This window comes from Ananas comosus, linkage group 12, assembly GCF_001540865.1.
Source record: "Ananas comosus cultivar F153 linkage group 12, ASM154086v1, whole genome shotgun sequence".
In the NCBI taxonomy this organism is placed as follows: Eukaryota; Viridiplantae; Streptophyta; class Magnoliopsida; order Poales; family Bromeliaceae; genus Ananas; species Ananas comosus.
The window spans coordinates 12,493,592-12,513,786 of NC_033632.1; the positions used below are offsets into that span (position 1 = coordinate 12,493,592).

At 35.5% G+C, this 20,195-nt stretch overlaps 2 protein-coding genes and 1 non-coding gene across 3 annotated transcripts; 2 read left to right on the forward strand and 1 right to left on the reverse strand.

The window, feature by feature from the left end:
- Nucleotides 5,649-5,722, reverse strand: TRNAE-UUC. The gene has a single exon. It is a non-coding gene; the product is annotated as a tRNA-Glu (tRNA).
- Nucleotides 7,889-11,770, forward strand: LOC109717996 (vesicle-associated protein 4-1-like). The gene is made up of 8 exons (XM_020243963.1): nt 7,889-8,676; nt 8,735-8,834; nt 9,877-9,947; nt 10,168-10,249; nt 10,421-10,539; nt 11,031-11,108; nt 11,236-11,355; nt 11,469-11,770. Exons 1-8 carry the CDS (start codon nt 8,440-8,442, stop codon nt 11,529-11,531), a joined length of 870 nt encoding a protein of 289 aa, XP_020099552.1. The 5' UTR covers nt 7,889-8,439; the 3' UTR covers nt 11,532-11,770.
- On the forward strand, nt 11,984-19,292 carry LOC109717997. Its single transcript, XM_020243964.1, has 6 exons — nt 11,984-11,992; nt 12,811-13,409; nt 13,485-13,704; nt 13,812-13,927; nt 14,054-14,219; nt 19,115-19,292. The coding sequence occupies exons 1-6, from the start codon at nt 11,984-11,986 to the stop codon at nt 19,199-19,201; spliced, it is 1,197 nt and encodes a 398-aa protein (XP_020099553.1). The 3' UTR covers nt 19,202-19,292.

A 20,195-nucleotide genomic window follows, 5' to 3' on the forward strand; every position in this document is an offset into this window, starting at 1 on the left:
ACGCATGCATATGTAATGATCAGTAGTAGCTAGCTAGCTAGAGGTAGATCTATATCTATATCTCTATATATATATATATAGATCGAGTTTGGCTAATTAAGATGTAGTAGTAAATTCTGTATCTTTACTTATGTTGGGTACGCACGTGTAATAGTTAGGATTAGGCTATAGGGAATTAATTAACAAACTAGCTAGGAATCTTAATTAATTACTTTCTCTATATATATCTTTTATCACTAATGTTGGGTGCATGTACGCAGCTTCTCTTTTCATCTTTGTTTGGGGAGGTAATTGCTTGATCTCTAAGCTGTTTGTGATCCACAACATTAAGAGGAAATTATATATTATGATCTTTCGTGTCGTGATTCTGTATATAATGTGAGGAATTTTCAAATAAAAGAATTAATGAAAAACTCTTTAATTGGGGGATAACTTATTCCAAGCCCACATAATTAATCAAAGGGTTCGACATATATATATATGTATCCGCGAGGCCCCTTCGACCAAAAAATTAAAGCTCTTAGGTTTGGGCCTGAGGTATCAACACTTGTTGTCATTTTCTTTCACTTGTAAACTGTTGAGACATAGTTAAGCCCTTCCCGGCCCAAAAATGGTTCCAGGCCTGTTAACGGCCTTAACGAATCCTGGGTTTGAAATGGGCCGTCTGTATTTTATGGTTTTATTTAAGAAAAATGCTGTGCCTCCCGAATCACGTAAAATTGGAAGATGTGAGACCCACAGTATTCATTCTTATCTGCGTAAATCTCATAGGAGCTTCAAATTAAATCACACATGGATACTAGAATTAAATTTACATACGTGCACATATGTAGCTGTGTGTGGGGATAGCAAAATCCTTAATTTGTTCAATTGCAAGGTTCCAGATATAGGTAAGTTATTTTCAGGTAACAAGCATTAACGGTCCACTTTAGAAATGGCAGTTTTGGGATATGTCCTTTACTTAGAATGTGCAGCTTGGAATCTGTTGCAGTTGTATGGTTTCCTCCCCCTTCAACCATTTCAATTTAACTTCTTTCCATATACAACTCTTTTAACTTCCCTCTTCTTCTTCTTCTTCTTCTTCTTCTTCTTCTTCTTCTTCCTCTTTACCGCGGCCAATTCATCATCAAGCCTTGTCTCTTCTCTCTTTGCCTTAATTGCATTATTTTTCTGGGTATGATCAAGTTTGAGTGTACATTATAGTAAATATCATTGGTTTTATAGGAAATTAAGTTCAATGCTCCCTTTTCTCAATCATCTTTTTGTAGTTTAATACTATCTCCTTGTGTATATGATCATGTAATATATATATACCATGATCACACAACTACATGCACTTCAGCATGTAACTTTACTTTTATATATATATTTATACATTACTAAGAATTTGCGAAAATACTTTAATGAAATCTAGAATGTTTAAATGAAAATTTTGGCCATACTTTTTTAACTGACAGATGTTGAAATAAGATGATGCCTAATTCTTTGATTAGTGGTAGAGTTTTGTGTCTGAGTAGGATCACAACTGCATTATTTTCAAGATACCGTCATTGCAATGCCGGCTCGTGCACATGGAGAAAACCAGAGATAGGTTACATCAAGTTAAACTTCGATGGAGCCTCGAAGTATGGAACTAATAATGCAAGCATAGGAGGTGTGTTTCGAAACCACGAGGGAATTTTCTTACTTGGTTATGCCGAGCGCATCGGTAAAGCAACAAGTTCGGTTGCTGAATTAGTTGCAGCAAAACGCGGGATCGAATTGGCTTTGATGAACTCTTGGTTGGACTTACAGATTGAAGGAGATGCGAAAGCTGTCGTGGATCTTATAACGAATGAGATGAAGCTAAGATCAAAGGAAGATCTTAGGCATGTGAGAGACATAAGCGCGATGATTTCCCAATTAAATGATTTCAATGCATCACATATATATCGGGAAGGTAATAAGGTTGCCGACAAGCTTGCCAAATTGGGGTACAAAATGCCTAAGCCTCGTATATGGCGTGATGTTCCTCCGAACGAAGTACTATGCTTCCTTCGCCACGATGCAGACGGTAATGTAGCTCACAGAAAATCATAGCTTTTTGTTCATGTCAAACAGAAAAGAAACACAATTAAAACAGTTTCATAAATTACGTTACGAAGATCCTCTCCGAAAAGAAAAAGGTGTCCTGTTGTAAACTTCTTGTACATTGTCATCTTTACCAGTTATTACATTTGCTTGTAGTAATTGTAGATATTTCAGTATTGGGAAAAGATAAATTGAGAAAGTTTAACATTTATCGACATGCTTAATTTGCACGAGTTTTCTAAGATTCATCTCTTAAATTGCTGCAAATGATCTTTATACCAGAGTTTCATTTCAACATCTAATTAGCATGGTAAATTCACATAAAGAATCTCACAGCAGCTGCTGTCTATAGCATCGCATGTCTAGTACTCGTTAACTTCGAAACCCGAAAGAAGCCCCAAAATGCGTATGAACAGACACGGTCTTTTTTCTTGATCAATTCTATGTCGGACGCTCAACTAGGTTACTGAGAATATTAATACTGATGATTCAAAAATAATTCTCATTTATGACAATCAAACCTTCTCACGCAGTCCATTGATTCTTTTTTTTTTTTTTCCCCCTTAACACGAGACGACACAATAAGACAGGGTTAACTTGAGACACCTACTAGCTAGATAATCTTTGTATTGGCATGACTCACACAATTGTCAAATAAGAACACGACTCGCTTGCCCTTATTTTAAAACTTGTAAGAAAAACTGAGAGCTATGTATATATGTTAGGTAGTACTGTATATTTAGTGCAGTACATCTTTTGGTTGTACTCTGAGTCCACGGGAGGTTAACATCAGATCTGTTATATATGCCTTAGCAATCCATTTCCTCATTATTGAAAAGAGATCCCAAGACCATGTGGATATTGCGGCCTAGTCTATACAGTAGTACAAAATGTTCTACATCCAAGTACATTATATGCAGTACAAATTAAGGAGGCCAGGTACAATACACAAAGTACCAGCAAAGGCGCCAGAGGCATCGATCTTCTTCTATATAAGTGCAGAGATAACGAACTAAGGAGATGCGAGGAGCAAGCGCGAGAGAGGCCCGGATCAAACGCATCATTGAGTGCAGCGTTGATGACCGTCACGAACTCGATCGAATTTACACCCGTAGTTCGAGAGGTTTCATCGGCGCTGCACTCAATCATGTCTTTGATTATGTACTTGTGGGTGTGAAAAGGAAAAGGATATATGAAGGGCTCGACTCGTAATTCACCTGACTGATCAACTGTGTGGGCACTAGTGCATGTCTTGTTACAGTGGTGAGATCGAGGTAAACGAAGGTCTCCTCTCCTAAGTTTCAACTTAAATTCGTCGTTGGATATAGCATAGCTATTTTGATTTGAGTTACACAGCTAAAAGTCACAAAAAGGCAATGAAGCAGAATCTGGTGTGAATAGGATTGATTCGTTTATATTTTATTTTTTCTAATTTTTGAAATTATTTTGTTTGTTAATTTATTAAGTTGTTTTTAAAGATTTTTTTTTTAGAATTTATCATATAAAAATAAACCACTAAAAATTAGTGATATGATTTAGATTTTTCTATATTTTTGAATTAGAAAAAAATTTCTAAAATCTTAGGATTTCAATTAGATTAGGATTACATTTAGAAGGTTTTAAATATAACCTATGTTGTGTACTTTTGGAGAGAAGAATTATGAAAAATTAGTTCCGTGTTGGTCGTTTTCTTTTCTTGCTGTATGCGCCGGCAAAATTCTTCTTTTTAAAAAATTCTACCTTCTCCTTCCTTTCTCATCTTTTGTTTTTGTTAGGGACGGTATGGAATGACAACCGCAAGAGACGCCACGAGCACTTCAAGTAATAAACACGAGCAAATATTCGTACACGGGGAAAGCCTCGAGCCACGAGTTCAGCGCTTTCCAAAGAGTAGATTTGCCCCCACACAAAGTTTGCTTCGGGTTATGACAAAGTACTCTCGGGATAGAACGAGGCTAGAGATACTCAAGAAGCAAAACTCGGAATCTCTCACGCTCTTAACTCTGAAATCTGAAAACTATTTGATAATATGAATTTTGGCACAAGAGCCTCTATTTATATGTTTTCAAAAGGTACATCCGAATCGAAAAGTCATGTCTCTTTGAATAGACATGTCCCTACAAAGGAGTCCATTCATCCGAATCGAAAAGTCATGTCTCTTTGAATAGGCATGTCCCTACAAAGGAGTCCATTCATCCGAATCGAAAAGTCATGTCTCTTTAAATAGACATTCCCTACGAAGGAGTCCATTCGTTTGAACAGACATGTCCCTACAAAAGAATCCATTTGTTTAACACATAAATTTCATCAAGTAATTTATCAAATACACATGCATTATTAAAATTTGCAATCTAATTTCTCAACAGTTTTTTCATTTATTTCATTTTTATCTTTCATCTAAACTTGCTCTTTTTTTTTTTTTTTTTTTCTATTATTGGCTATTTTATTCGATTTTATTTAAAAAAAAAATACAAAAAAAAATTGCCCGAACCTTTTCTTAGAGCCAATACTACTTTTGGAATTTTTTTTTTTAATTCTGAAATTTGGATTTAAAATTCATTAAAATCTTTCAAAATAAAAAAAATCTAAAAATTAATTTAGAATTTTTTTAAAAAAATTTAAATTAATTTTGAGTTCATCACTTGCAAAATAAATTAGAATTTTCTTTAATTTGCCGTGCATGAAATAATAATGGGAAAGCTCGGAGCAAATTAAAAGCTTCGTGGAATTGGGCATTGTTCCCTTTGTCCATCCAATTGCCCTTCGAATTCGAAGCATTCATTTGGTCCCGCAGATTCGGAAGGATTAGCATCGTTCCTCTATAATAGCTCAACCACTTTTCTACCAAACACCGACTTTTTCTAAATATTCTGCGAGCTAATAAGTGGCACGTATCAATGACGGAACGGAAGGAACATATTTATTAGCACAAATTGGCCCACTTTATTATTATTGAAATAATAATGCGAAACAGCACTGCACGGTATGTATGTTCAGCAGTAATTAATAAACTGCTGTAATGCATTCTCTGCGCGCATGTGTTTCTGTCTCATAAGATAAGATGTCATTAGTCATAACAAAAATTAGACGATTCCGCTAAGCAATCACTACATATTCAACAAAAAGAAGCTGCTTATTTGTGAGTTTTAATAATAATAAATAAAGTACGCTTAATGATAAGCATAGGTGTAATTGAATTAGTTGCTGTCAAAATCAGACACTCTTACTCCATCCATACATAGGAGAGCCATCAAACATTGTCAGGTTGCTGATCAGTCAAATCAATACCAGTTAATTATGCATAATGTCTTTTTTTTTTTTCTTTTTGTTTAAAAAATATATATAAAGAGTGAACAAGTCGCCATTTGTTTATTAATAAAAAATACCACAAATTAGTATGTACTATGCTCGATAGGTTGTGGACTTTGCGAGGCATCCGACATTAGAAAAGTTAAACAAGAGGAAATTAAGCAATTAGAAAAGTTAAACAAGAGGAAATTAAGCAATTAGAAAAGTTAAACAAAGAGAAAATTAAGCAATTGTTATTTTTTTCAAAAAAAAATTGAAACAATAAAAATTTCCATTGCCGGGATTTGAACCCGGGTCGCCTGGGTGAAAGCCAGGTATCCTAACCGGACTAGACGACAATGGATTTGTGGCTAAAACTCACATTTTCAATTATATATATATATTTTTATTATGTAACTTACTATACAAATTTTTTTCTTCGTCCTTTGTAACTACTAGCACACTTATTGATGGTAATCTAACTATTCTGAGCAGTGATGAGATAAACTCCTATTTGCCCTCCCGTAGTTTTAGTATTTTATAGTTTTATTTTTATTTCATCGTAAATATCTATTTTTAAATAGGACGATAAAATAAAAATTCTTGCAAACTAGAGGATCGTAGAGTGCATATTACATCATTCAAATATATAATTTTCGTTAGTTATTATATGTATAAAACTAATGTATCGATAGCATAAACTTAGATGTATATTTTTTAAATATGTATATTTTGAGCTACGGGTAGCAATAAATATAGTTAAATGGATGAAATGTTGTAGCTCAACAGCCACGTCCGTAGTTAAATAATAATTAAATGGAAAATTCAAGTGTTGTAGGCCAGTTTGTAGACATTGAAGATCAGAGGCCTTGGACATCCTTGTGATCATGTCCTCTAACATTACGTGTCCACTCTGATCGATCTAATAAATTACTGGATGCAGCATAGGTCTTATTTTCCACACTTGTACCTGCAGGTCTCATTATAGTCAATGTAGGCCCCTTCTTAAAGTAATTTTGTACTAATGATCTCATATGCAGCCACACTACTTTCATTTAGTTCTCGGCATACCATGTAAAAATTAATAATCCTATAGGAGGAATCCAATGTATTTCTCAAGTGTTTAAAACATTAATTGCTCAGCAATTAAGATGTATTAACTTTATGAAGAGTAGTACTGCAGCAAATACTCTAAAAAATGCGGCCCTTGTATCACATGAGGCGAAGGTCTTTAATTAGTTCAGACGGAAGATTTAAAAATATTGTATGCGTTGGTGCTAGAAAAATAACTCCACGTGGTAAACAACTTGATTCACATGACTAGTTGATGTGGACGAATCAAATGATGACACATGGTGCACCAGGAGTTAAGAGAGAAACAGTTAAATATAAGGGAGATATAGGCGAAACAGTTAAGAATGTATATAAAAAATTTCATAGTCAACAAACTACTCGCCCGAATGTATCCGTAAAAATAAAAAGCGTGGCCAAATTATCCTTCATGACGCCAACTATCCAATAACGACGGATAGAAAACGCACCACTATAAATAAAAAAAATAGACCTATAACATTTTTAATTTTTTTTTTTCAATTCCAGCAATTAGAGCTTTTTACAAATAGTCTGTAGCCTTTCTTTTATTGTTGTTTAAGAGGCAGCTTTAGTTAATCAACAAACTACTGTAGTCCTTGTACGTATGTACTTTCAGCAAGTAAATATAATCACTTCGGCTCTTCCAGTCGATTCCATCTTTTCGGTTCATGCTATAAGTAGAGAGTAAAAGAACCCGATTTATTACGTCAACAATTCGTGATTTCGATTCCCAATCCAACAATATGTATCTATTAATACAGTAATGATATACGAAGGTCGGTGAAAATTCGAAGTGTTTCTCTTCTCTAAATGATGTAAAATAAGAATTTTTTGCAATGCTGCCAGGAAGATTGGAGCATCCAATTATTATGTTTGCAAACAGTACGAGTGTAGTGGTACTTAGTTTTATTTTTTCCCCCGCAAAAAATTTTAAAAAGAAAATCTGCAAAATTACTGCTTAATATGAAATTAGTATTGTTAGTGTTATTATCCTTGTATTAAACGCATTATCTGACTTTAGCCCATGCGTTTATAAAATATAACCCCAGCCTCTAAAGACCATACATACTTATTAGTTTTAGCAACATTTTTTAAAACTAAAAAATAAAAAATAAAAATTTAGATAGTAAGGTGCAATATATATATATATTCTATAATAATCTATACATATATATTTTTTTTCAAAATAAAAAGAAGATGGGCAAGACAAAATACAAATAGTAAGGATGTGGGCTAAGTCTTTCATTTTTTAATTTTTTGTTTTTTTTACGCGTTAGATTAGATTCGGGACTGGTTAGATTTTTTTTTTTAACTCTTATTTATCACTTTATCCGTAATGAATCAGAACAAAAATTACTTTTTTTTTTATAAATTGAAATTGATCAAATAAAGAAAAAAAAGTCATCCTTAAGCCCGCCCATCTAATCTAACATCTAACATCACCAATAATAATAAATGGCGGACGGACTTGAGCCCCCGCACTCATAATTGCAGTTTAATCCGCCCATCTAACATCCGACCTGTCCTTCTCCAATCTCCACCCTTTTCTTCTCCATCTTCTTCTTCCTCTTCAGTCCCCTCACCTTCCTTCCTACCTTACCCCAAGTTAAGTAAATTAATCCAAACAACACACACATACCCGCCGATTTGTTAGTTGTTGCCTATAGCTCCCTTCCCCTCCTTCCTTCCTTTCTTTCTTCCTTCCTTCCTTCTCGAAGCGGGTGTAATTAATACTAATTATTAATAATAATAATAATAATAGTAGTTAATAGAACAAATAAAGTCCAGAGAGAGAGAAAGAGAGAGAGAGAGAGAGAGAGAGACAGTGTGTGTGTGTGTGTGTGGAGGGGGTGGGTTTAAGGAGGAGGCGAGCAGAGCGGCGTGGTGGGCGTAGAGGGGGAGGGGGTGCTCGAGCTGCGGTGCTTTTGGGGGGCGGAGAGGGGTGGGGGAAGGGAGGGGGAGCCGCTCCTCCTGGATGGCCGACTGATCATGGCCATCCCCGACGAGGGCGCCGCCGCCTCAGCAGCAGCCGAGGGGAAGGGCTGGGGACTCTGCCGTATGCCCATGCCCATGCACTTCTGGGGCGGCGGCGGCGGCGGCGGCGGCGGCGGAGGGGGATCGTCGTCCGCGTCGCCGTCGCCGGCGGAACACCACCACCACCACCACCACCACCACCGGATGGGCCGGATGGGCCAGATGGGCCAGATGGGCGTGCTGGGCCAAGCCGCATTTGGGCCTGCTGGGCCCTACAGATTCATCATCCCCAGGGGCTGCTCACCTGCAGCACACCNGAGGGAGCAGCTCGGTGTCGTCGGTGGCGCGCTCGCTGCTCCCCGTGCGCCGCCGCCTCCGCCTCGATCCGCCCACCAAGCTCTACTTCCCATGTATGCAACTAACCAACCTCCCTTCTTTTTTCTTTCTTTCTTCTTCTTTTTTTTCAAAAAAAAAAAGAAGAAGAAGAAAAACTAACTCGGGGCATTATCTTTCCTTCTCCTTCTTGTGTGTCTTTAAAAAAGGGCTTCCTTTCGCCGCTTCTCCAATGTAAAAAAAGTCGGGTCTTTACCTACTTACGTCGAGACTTAGTTTCTCCTTCTTCGAATAATTTGCTGTGAAATTTTCAGCTTAATCTTGCGCTACAGGCTATTCCTAGATCTTATTAAACGAACGCAGGTTCGGATTGGATATGAATCGACTTTGTAATCCTTCAAAATCTGATATCTCTCCCTCTCTCCTGTGTCTGTGTGTGTGGATTTGGCGATTTAGCAGTTCGTTTTCACTTGTTTCTTCGTTTTTAATTTCTTTGGGCATGTTGGCGGTAATAATTAGAAGAGGCGTTTAGTGGAGTCGAAGTGACCTCTTTATGTCTATGATTAGCTTCGATACTTGGAACTGTTTTGATTTTTACAATCGATTGCTCTGTTGTACGGGTAAATTTGCTTAATTTAGATGCCTTGGTTTGTACGAGCTTGATGAGACCGGTTTATTTTTTTTTTTTGTTGTTGTTTTTAACCCTGCCTGTGGACTTTGATCTACCTCCTCTGCTTTTCTGATTCTCACCAAATCCTAAATTCCCCTTCTAATTGCTACTGAACAATCATCATGAAGCAACTGAGTGAATTCATTAAAATTAAGAGAGAGAGAGAGAGTGAGAGCGAGTTTCATGGACTTCTAATGTTCGCCATGATTTTGTTTTTCACTGTCTTACTAACTGAAAATGTAGTGTGACTAAACTTTGGTTTATATAATACTTAATTTGACATCTAATTCAGTTTTTTTTTTTCCTTTTCATTATATATATATATATATATATATATATATTCATTGCTGAGTTTTGAGACGTTTTGAAATTTTAATAAGGCTAACTATCTCATCCCCTGTTTTTCCTTTCTTGGGAAACCTTTTGTGGCTTGTAATTGCATGGCAAAGATGAACCTGGGAAGCAGGTAAGAAGTGCGGTGAGAATAAAGAATACGAGCAAGTCCCATGTAGCATTTAAGGTATGTGTTATATATATCTAGGCATATTTTGGTTGCTGGTAATCTAATTAAACATTCAGAGTTTATATATTTCGGCCTGCTCTTCTAAACACCCCCTTTCTGAAGAAGGGGAAAAAAAAATAAAGAAAAATTGTGGATATTGCTAATAGTTAATCAGCGTTTTCTTTCTCTTTGTAACTTGTCAATGGTGGCCAAACTATTACTTACGATGCGGCTCTAGTTTCAAACGACTGCCCCGAAAAGTTGCTTCATGCGTCCCCCTGGCGGTATACTTTCTCCTGGCGAGACTATCGTAGCAACTGGTACAGCTGTAATATCTTTCCTTTGCTTCTTATTCCAAGAAAATTTTGCTTGAGAAAAATGAGGGAGAAAATTTTATTCTATATATCTTCATCTCTTTAACTAGAAACCTTTTTTGTTTTTTCTTTTTTTTCTTTTTCCTCTGGTCCTTTTGGGGCTCATTTTGATGCTAGTTTTCAAGTTTGTGGAGCATCCGGAGAACAACGAGAAGCCATTGGAACAGAAAAGCAAGGTCAAGTTTAAGATTGTTAGTTTGAAAGTCAAAGGACAGATGGAGTATGTGCCTGAGTTGGTGAGTTTGCTTTACTACGCTTTGATGCTTTTCAGTTTGCAGAATGTGCGGCCTACCGGGCAATATTTTTGAGGTCTGAGAGGCTAGCTCATGTGAAGGGTGGACTAATAAACTAAAAAATTGAATGTCCAATCTCAGCTGTTTGGCCCTCCTTAAACGGAAGGGGTAGTAAAATGGTGGCATTAATTAGTAAAATAGATTCCGAATCACAATCCAAATGAAATAAGTGATCAACCGCTTACTAGCCTAAATTTTGTTATGGTCCATAATTTACAGTGAATTTATGTCTTTAGTTCATTATGAAGGACTTAATTTAGTTATATCATGTAATGTAGGTTGGGCTTGACATTTCTAAATTATGTAATAGTCCATAGTTTACGATGAAGTTACGTCTTTGAGTTTGTTATGAGGCGCACTTAGTTTATAGGCAAATGAAAAATCGATGCTATTATTTTTGCGACTTAATGAGAAATGCTCTATATCTATGGCAGTTTGATGAGCAGAAAGATCAGGTTGCGGTTGAGCAAATCCTGAGAGTTGTCTTCTTGGACGTGGATCGCCCTAGCCCTGTAAGTTGGTGCTTGTCGAATTCTACACACCTTTTTCCATTCTATGCTTAAGATAGAAGCATTTAATGGAGCAATAAACATGCTGGGTTAATGGTATACATTGCTGACTTGCATAAAATTACTGAAGCAAATGGATAAGCTGAAGCGCTTGCTGGCTGAGGCTGAGGCAGCGCTTGAAGCTCGCAAAAAGCCGCCGGAAGACACAGGCCATCGGGTTGTCGGCGAAGGGCTTGTTATCGACGAATGGGTAAAAAAAAAAAAAACAGAAACACATATTTCACTATGTTGTTATATTCAATTTTCTTTTTCACTTTCAAAATTTTGATCGGAAATTCGCGAATCGACTTTATTTGTTTTCAGAAAGAGCGAAGAGAGAAGTACCTCGCTCGGCAGCAGGTGGAAGGGGTTGTTGATTCGGTGTAAAGTGTGGTTTGTTTACTGCTAGTATTATTATTATTATTAAGATTATTATTATATAATGAGGCATTGTGATCCTCCTTGTTTCTGGTTGAATGAAGTGGTTTGATCGTGCATTAGTTGTGGTTTAATTAAAAAGGGAATGTATTAGTCTTCTCCTTCTCTAATGGCTTGGGTGGTGAGGACAATAAATGAACCTTTGATATGGTTTATATGCGGATTAGTCGATAATTCTAAACATTTTAGCACACCCCTCATCTTTTGAATACTGCATGCATGGATGTGCTGAATATAGATGCCCATGCTTTCGTCTTAAAATTTAAGCCGCTATCTTTCAATTATGTAAAAATATTTTCGTACCGTGAGTAAATGTTGTCAGATATTCAAATAAACGAAAGTTTGTAAATCGAAGCAGATTATATTATTTAAATGATAAATAATGTAATTTAATGCTGAATATGGCTAAGGTTACCTAATCTGTTTTTAACGGATTTATTTTTTAGTGTTTTATGCTGCGGGGGCTAGACTTTAACTTTTAAATAATTTGACTAAGACTATGTACATATATTATAGGCATATTAAGATTAGATTAAATCAGTTTGAATAAAGAGTTATCTAATTTAGCATTAGATATATTAGAATACTTTGAATAAAGTTTACTTGTAGTTTAATTTAATTGATGTTTTTTTTTACTAGTTTTAAAAATTTTAAATTAAATAAGATTATATTTTTTTAAAAAAATAAAAGTAGTTTAATCTTATATTAGATATATTGAAATATATAAAATCAGACATATTTTTTTAATTTTTAAATATTGATTAAAGAATTATTAATTAAAATTAATTTGTTGGATAATTTGAGGCTAGACTAGATTACAACCGCTTTCCCACAAGATAAGTATAATTATTTCTTTGAAAATAAAAAATTTGCCTATCAAATTCATCTAATAATTAGTATATAATAGAAAAATAGTTTTATCATGCTAATGTGATGATCTTGCAATATTAATTAGACATAGCAAATGTAAAAGCCAATCCAAATACATATACATATAGTATGAGTTGAATGTCTAAATAGTGTGATAATGATATATTTAAATAAACGGTCTCTATGTTGCAAGATTATTACTTGGTTCATTCATTTTTCTAAACTTGAAAAAAAAAAAAACTCTTTGTATGTGTGGAATTTAAAATAAAATACTTTATCGAACCATAGTTTACATTTTTGAAAGCGTAATTAAAATGGGAGATTGGAGGAAAAACAAATTAATATAAGCTTATGAAAGGGCGATAGGGTTCGAGCCCTCCCCGCGTTTCGCGCTCTCCGCCCTCCCGTACGGCGGCGCACCCCCCTCCCCCCCCTCGCTCCGATTTTTCCCTCCCCGTGTTTCGCGCTCTCCGCCCTCCCGTACGGCGGCGCACCCCCCTCCCCACCACCCCCCTCGCTCCGATTTTTCCTTGTCCGTACGGCGTGGCGTTACCGTCCCCCGCTCACCCTCCGTCCTCTCCTCCTTCGTTTCGTAGCCGCGACGTCAACGCTCTCCTCCCTCGGGAACACCGTCGCATCCTCCGGTACGACGCGGCGTTGCTCCCCTCGCCGTCCTTTCGTCCTCTCCGCCTTCGTGGTGACGCCTCTCCGCCTTCGATCGCCATGTTGCCTGTCCCGTCCGATAGCTCTCCGCCTTCTCTCGCCCTGTTGCCTGTCCCGTCCGACATCCCGTCTGCCTTCTCCCGTACTCTCCGCCTTCTCTTGCCCTGTTGCCTGTCCCGTCCGCCATCCCGTCTGGGAGGTGGCGTTGTGCCGTCGGTCGTGTGGGCCGCGACTTTTCCTCCACCGCACCTTCTCAGCTGTACAGCCCGGCGTGGCTTCTTCCTACGGTCGGAGGTCAGCATGCATTAAATATTATTATTAGCAATATCTATATATATCTATATTTAACTTTGAATTGGGAATACAAAGAGTGTATGGAAGTGCCTTCCGCGTTTTGCGCGAGCGCAGGCGGGGGCGGACGGGCGGGCGAGCGCGCGGCGCGCCGACGCAGGCGCGAGTAGAACGGGCCGGCGAGCGGAGGCCGCTGGGCGAGGCGCCTGGGCGGGCGGGCCAGCGTGGGCCGGCGCAGACGCGAGCCGGCGCGGAGTTGTGTTGCCCGACTTCTCCTCCCATACCCCTCCCCTACATGGTAGGTTACCTCTCGAAACATGTATTATGTCTATTTTACCGAGTGAAGCCTGAAGTTTCGGGTCGAAAGTCTTTCTCAAATGTTTTAATTAACACAATTTTCTTCAGGCAGAGATCCTTTGTAAGCTTATTGAGGATTGTGCTGGGCTCAAAGGATATGGCTCAGAGATTGTTCTCGATCTGTTTTCTGGAACTGGGACCATTGGTTTGACCCCTGCACAAAAGTAGTACTTTCTTGCAATTTTGTTTTTTACTGAATATTATGAATATTTCCTTTGTTGAAGTTGAGCGGCTACAATTATATTTATTCTTTTGTGAGCAATGAAGTTTTAGTTGGACTTTATTTTCAGGGTAAGGCATGTTTACGGTTACGAAGTGGTGGTTGAAGCTATCTCAGATGCTCAAAGAAATGATGAGCTGAATGGCATACATAATGCCACATTGTTCAAGAAGATCTTAATAAAATTAATGACTCTTTTGGGAATGATTTTCCAAGCTCTGACATCGTCATTTCAGGTTTGTTGAAAATTTTACCTTCCAAATATTCAATTCATTGCTCACTGGACGCCTTTTAACCTTCTCCTTCCTTGGAAGTAAATTTTTTGATTTGTTTACTACTAAACAGTTGCAAAATCGCGAAAAAAAATATAGTCGGATGCTGGTCTCGAAATCGTCTGAAAATATTTATGAAAGATATATAAACGATTATTTTTTAGTGGAAACCGCTTTTTTTTCCCTTTCTTTTTTTCCCCCTCTTATTTTAAATATAGATCCCTAAGTATTGTTCTCTGAAACAAAACGCAACTCAACTTACAAAACGGCATATTGCTAAAATTCAATAACTATAATCTACCGACATGAATTGGCCTAAAAAAAATTAGCCAATTCCTTCCTTTTTGTAGCACCATTTGATTTTAAGGTTACCTTTTGTACTGTTTTTTACTATTAATAAGACAGAGTTGTTGTTGTTATTACCGCTAACTTTTGTTTTCCTTCCGATAAAAGGATTTTGTGCTTCTTTTTGCTAGAGTGAAATTCAGGAATAGTATTATGGCATTGTGTGCCGAGGCTCGAAAACTACGTAAGGCTATTCTTAATCAGCGTAGGCACAGTAGAGGCTTCTATGCTTCAAACTCTTGTGCCGATGTTCGTCAACATTCAGTTACACGATTGGATGATGATAATTATGGGCAGAGAAAAAGAAAGTGTTTATCTATAACAAACGCAGAAGCAACTGTTAATGTTAATTTAGGACTCAAATCGGGTATATTTCCTTAGCCAGGACCAATTGTTCGCTACAATGAGTAACAGATGTTGGTTTGCCTGAGCATCAATGTCAATCATACGGAGCTCAATTATGGTTTGCAGAAAGAAATAACAAATCACGCAAAGAGCAAACTCCTCGGTTTTCGATATGTTGTCAGGAGGGTAAAGTTGCTTTGCCATTATTGCAGTCTACCCCTGAGGTGCTTGATACTTTATTAGATTATGGAGTTTCGGGTAAGGCAAATCATTTTAGGAGAAACATTCGGACCTATAATTCGATGTTCACTCTCACATCATTTGGCGCTAAGGTCGACAACGACATTAATCGAAGACCCGGCCCGTATGTGTTTAAGATTAGTGGGCAAAATTATCACAGGATTGGTTCGCTGCTGCCAATGGATGGGCATCGTCCAAAATTTGCTTAGTTATACATCTACGATACTGAAAACGAAATCGATAATAGAATGCGAGCATTTGACACTGGTGATGAACTTCAAGATATTAACAGAGATATTGTTCGACAATTAATGGAAACATTTGACACTGGTGATGCACGGGTTCTATCAATATTTTATATATATACCATGTAAAAAATTATACATGTTTTTCGTGCTTGCTCTGATAGTCTCTGGAATGTACATCAAGGGGTTCGAATTCATTAGAGCATCGCTATTTGTGTATTCTGTTGATTTATGGACCAATAGTATTGAGTAATTATTTGGCCGTTGAGGACCGATGATGATAGGGAAATAAATATAGACCAAATTTGATGGCCATGATATCAAGATGCAGGGTATTTTACGGTAACGAAAATATTCTTACGAAAGTATTTCTATGTAGGCTCATAGAATATGCATCCTTACTTCCAAGTTTGCCCAAATTCTTTTCTTCATTTATTGTTTTTGCTGGTCCTCCTGCTTGGTTTGCTGGTTTCTCTTTCTGTGAATTACATTGGAATCGAGTATTTGGGCTAAGGTGGTGATGATATAGAGGCCTCTTTGCTGTACTCGCATCTTTGCATTCTGCATCTTCAGTTGAAGATTGTTATCGCGATTGTTGGTTGATAATGGTATGGTAGAATGGCTGGCCTTGTGGCAATCTCTGCAACTGTTGGACATTATCGAGAATTAGCTGATATTTCCATCGTGATCTGAAGAGGCCCTACTTTGTTGGAATAGATAAACAATTTGTTTGCATGGTGCATACCTGAGCCTTATAAGTTTCTTTTGTCGCGAATTGTTTTCGACTTTGCCCCGACTTCGAATAAATTGCACAACTTTTGTTTTTTTTTTTTTTTTTTTTTTAAAATTTAGAATTTGTTTAGGATCACATTTTGCCTACTAATTCTTTCTGCAGTTCTTAATTTTTTCCCCCTTCATATTCTTGGGCCTTCTATTTTTGAGATGAGAATAAAAAAAGGGGTTTTCAATAGGGTATTGTTTCCTTTTGTTTTGTGCATTTTTTATTAATCAAAAAGTGAGTGAAACATGGAATTCCATCGGCATGTCTTTCACATTAAAAGATTTTAGTGTGTTGCTCTTTATTCAAGACAATTCATAAGAATGAACTTTAAGAATAGCTGGGACAACTATTTTTTCTGTTTTTTTTTTTTTATTATTGTTTTTTATACGCTTCAATGGTTCGCTAGATTTGTTTGTTGTTTCTTGCAAATGTTTAGATGTTTAGATATTGCTGTGAGTTTTTAAATCCTTTTTTTTTTGTCTTTGGTTTCTCCTATTGATTTTCCTGCTTCATTTGTTGAAGTATCTTTGCAAAAAAAAAAAAAAAAAAAAAAAAAAAAANCGCTTTCACGTTGATAACAAAAAAAAAAAAAAAGAAAAAAAAAAAAGAAAGTGAAATTTGTTTTTGATTTCCTGCTATTGTTGCTTCTATATGCTGCACCTTTTTCTTATAATTATGTGAGTAGATTGGCCACTTTTTTACCAAATCTAATTATTGTTACGTAGTTTTGTGCTTAATTATAAAAGAACCCTTTAGTTTGCACAAATCATGTATTAGAAAAAACAGCTGTAGTGTTTGCACTACTCTCTTTTTTCCTTTAGTCTAGATTTGTTATTGAAACGGTTTTTAAATATATAAAAAAGTGTTTGTATTGGTGTAAAGGTGGTAGCTTTGGGACATATATGTTTAGAGTACTTCTTTTTAATAATTTTTTGCATTCTAATGCTGAGACTTATATATTTATAAAACTTCATAGTAATGACTTGAGTGCAAAAGGTTGTTGTTTTTTGAAATATGTATAGCTAGGTTTATGTTACGATTGAGTTTTTGAAGATATATGAAGCAAACCTGTGTAATTTCACATTAGTATATTGTACGACTTAAACTGTTGTTTAAAAAAAAATTAGAAGTTGTAGTTTTTCCCGAAAAAATTGCCTTCTTTCTTAGCTGTTTTATCCATTATGGCCGACGTGTATGCTTTTCATACATATACATTATGTTTATGTTATGGTAGAATTTATAGGTCGGATCTTTTGCACTTGATTTTTTTCATCGATTACATATGATAATATAAGATGTTTGCATTTTAATATATAAGAAAAAAGTTTTCTGTATTCTGTTGATTTATGGACCAATAGTATTGAGTAATTATCTGGCTGTTGAGGACATTTACGGTTACGAAAGTCAACTTATGAAAGTATATCTATGTGAGCTCATAGAATATGCATCCTTATTTCCAATTTTACTCAAATTTTTTTCTTCATTTATTATTTTTGTTGGTCTTCCTGCTTGGTTTGTTGGTTTATCTTTTTACGCCTGTTTTTTAAAGTTACATTTTGGCACTTTCTGGATTTTACTATCTCATTGTACTCTTTTTCGCTACTTTTGTTTTTTTATTATCTAAGAATGTCACTTTTGTACTGCCTTGTGTTTTTTTGCTTTTATATGTATATTTTGTTCTGTGTTATGTTTTTTACTAACTTGGGTGTATTGATTCTCTAGAGATGTCGCCTTTGTGCTGCCTTTAGTTTTTTTTTTTTTTTATATGTATATTTTGATGAAGATCTCTTTGTTTTCAAATAACAACAACTTGAAACTGTAAGATAATCGAACCAAATCAAGTCAAGAAACATCCTAAACTTATGAATTGACAGGTCTGCCTTTTACTTAGTTCAAATTTTGAATAGTGCAGTGTTTATATTGAATGTACATTATTAGGATTTTCTTACTATGGTTGTGGCTTTTCTTTCAGGTAAAAGAATGCAAAACAAATTTTTGTACTTCATATGATTTTTTACAATGGAAAGCCAATTCATGTAATTTATTAGATTGCTGTGTCTGATTATTTGCTGGTTCTGTGTTTCTTATATTTTACCTATTTTACTTATTCATGTATTTGTCTCAATAAAAACATGAAATTTTGAGGCATGTATGCGTTCATATTATTTCCTTTTAGGTTGCTTCACTCTTTTGAGTTTTATAATCGACTTATGTTTTATGGTTTTTTGTTTTAGTTTTTTATAGTATTATTCATATATTTTCTTACTTTTGTAAACATAAGGGTGTAAAATCTTTCGATACTCTATTAAGTACGCAGCCAGTTATCAATATGTATTTGATATGTAAATTAGAACCCTGATTGATGCTATTTGTGACAAATATGGATTTTGAACACCTACACTCACTCACACATCTGACGTATCTGCACATACTTAGCATCGTATGACATACTTTTTTTTTATTATTATTCTTAAGCTTTTTTTTTCAATTAAATTTTTAATATCTTTATCTTTTTAAACGTGAATTGTGCATTTTAAAGAAGATCTCCTTTTATTTAAACGGCTGTATACCAACCTTTTTACTATTTTTTATTCTATTTTTTATTTTTTTTATACAATTAAATTTTAAAATTATAATAATTTAATAATTTCTTTTCGCCGCATCGCGCGGGTTCGTACATGAGTCTGAATGCATCTGGTTATGTATATGTATAGGTTTTGTTCCTTTCTTTAAACCTTTTACTTGATAACTACAATGTATTTTAGTTAAGTAGAAGAGCATCTAATAAAATGACTTATGGTTAACTAAAAATTGTTGCAGTCTTACACGTAACAGTTTTTTTTTTAAGTTCAATACATATGTTTTTATTCATTCCTTAGTTACTTCAGAGAAATGAATACTAGGCTTATTCGAAGCCAGCAGCGGTTTGGACGGCCTGTTCAGAGGCAACCACCTCCTGGTTGGATGCACGCATTGGACCGATTAACTGATGCCAGCCGCAGGTTGGACGCCCTGTTTAGAGGCAATCACTTGCTGATCTTTGTTCGGTAATAATTTTTTTTTATTGATCCTGTTTCATCATCTTTTAAAAGTGTGCTTTTTGCAGAAGCCTTATCTCCCTCCCTGAGTCTCTCCGTTTTTTGTGTACATTTTTTTGTACATTTTTTTGTACATTTTTGGCTTCTTATTTTGTATCGCATTTTCTTTCTCCTTTGGCTTCCCAAGTTTTCTGCAACCTTCTATTTTTCTTGGTTACTTCCAAATCCCAAAATTTTTAGGTTTTTTGCTTATTTCTTTTTATTTTTTTTTTAAGTTTCCCTTGAGTCTTATGGCAGTTTGTTTGTAAATATAACTAAGCAAAAGGTAGAGCATACATATATCCATACATTTACAGACCTTTTTAATTATTTTAATAGATATTATGATCCAAATAGTATGCATTTATTATTATTATTTTTTTATTAATCTTAATTATTTTAATATATTTTTATTTTGACTAATTTAGTATATCTTTATTGTATTATGAGTAAAATAAAATATACTGCTCTAGCTACAGCGAAAAAGTTTTATCTTTCTGTTCTACCTTCTTTTTCTAAATATACTCACTACGGAAATAAATATTATTCAAAAATATTAATGGATAATATTAAAATTTATATTAATAGTTCTAATAATTGACTATTGTATCGACTTCCTGTTGCAACATGCGAGACTTCGTTTAACTTTTTTTTCTAAATATACTCACTACGAAAATAAATATTATTCAAAAATATTAATGAATAATATTAAAAATAATATTAATAGTTCTAATAATTAACTATTGTATCGACTTCCCGCCGCAACGCGCGGGGTTCCGTAACTAGTGAATAGATAAAAGATAGTCAAAAAATGATCCAAAATGATATGTATTGCGAAAAATAAGTTGAATAAGAATTATTAAAATATATTTAGGTGTTTGGATCAAAGATTGGTTTGATAGATTTG

Bases quoted from the DNA above. Each gene is read 5' to 3' on its own strand.
- LOC109717997 (XM_020243964.1), top strand. The intron at 13,928-14,053 runs GTAGTACTTTCT...CTTTATTTTCAG, and splicing joins GGTTTGACCCCTGCACAAAA to GGTAAGGCATGTTTACGGTT. The intron at 14,220-19,114 runs GTTTGTTGAAAA...AATGAATACTAG, and splicing joins CTCTGACATCGTCATTTCAG to GCTTATTCGAAGCCAGCAGC.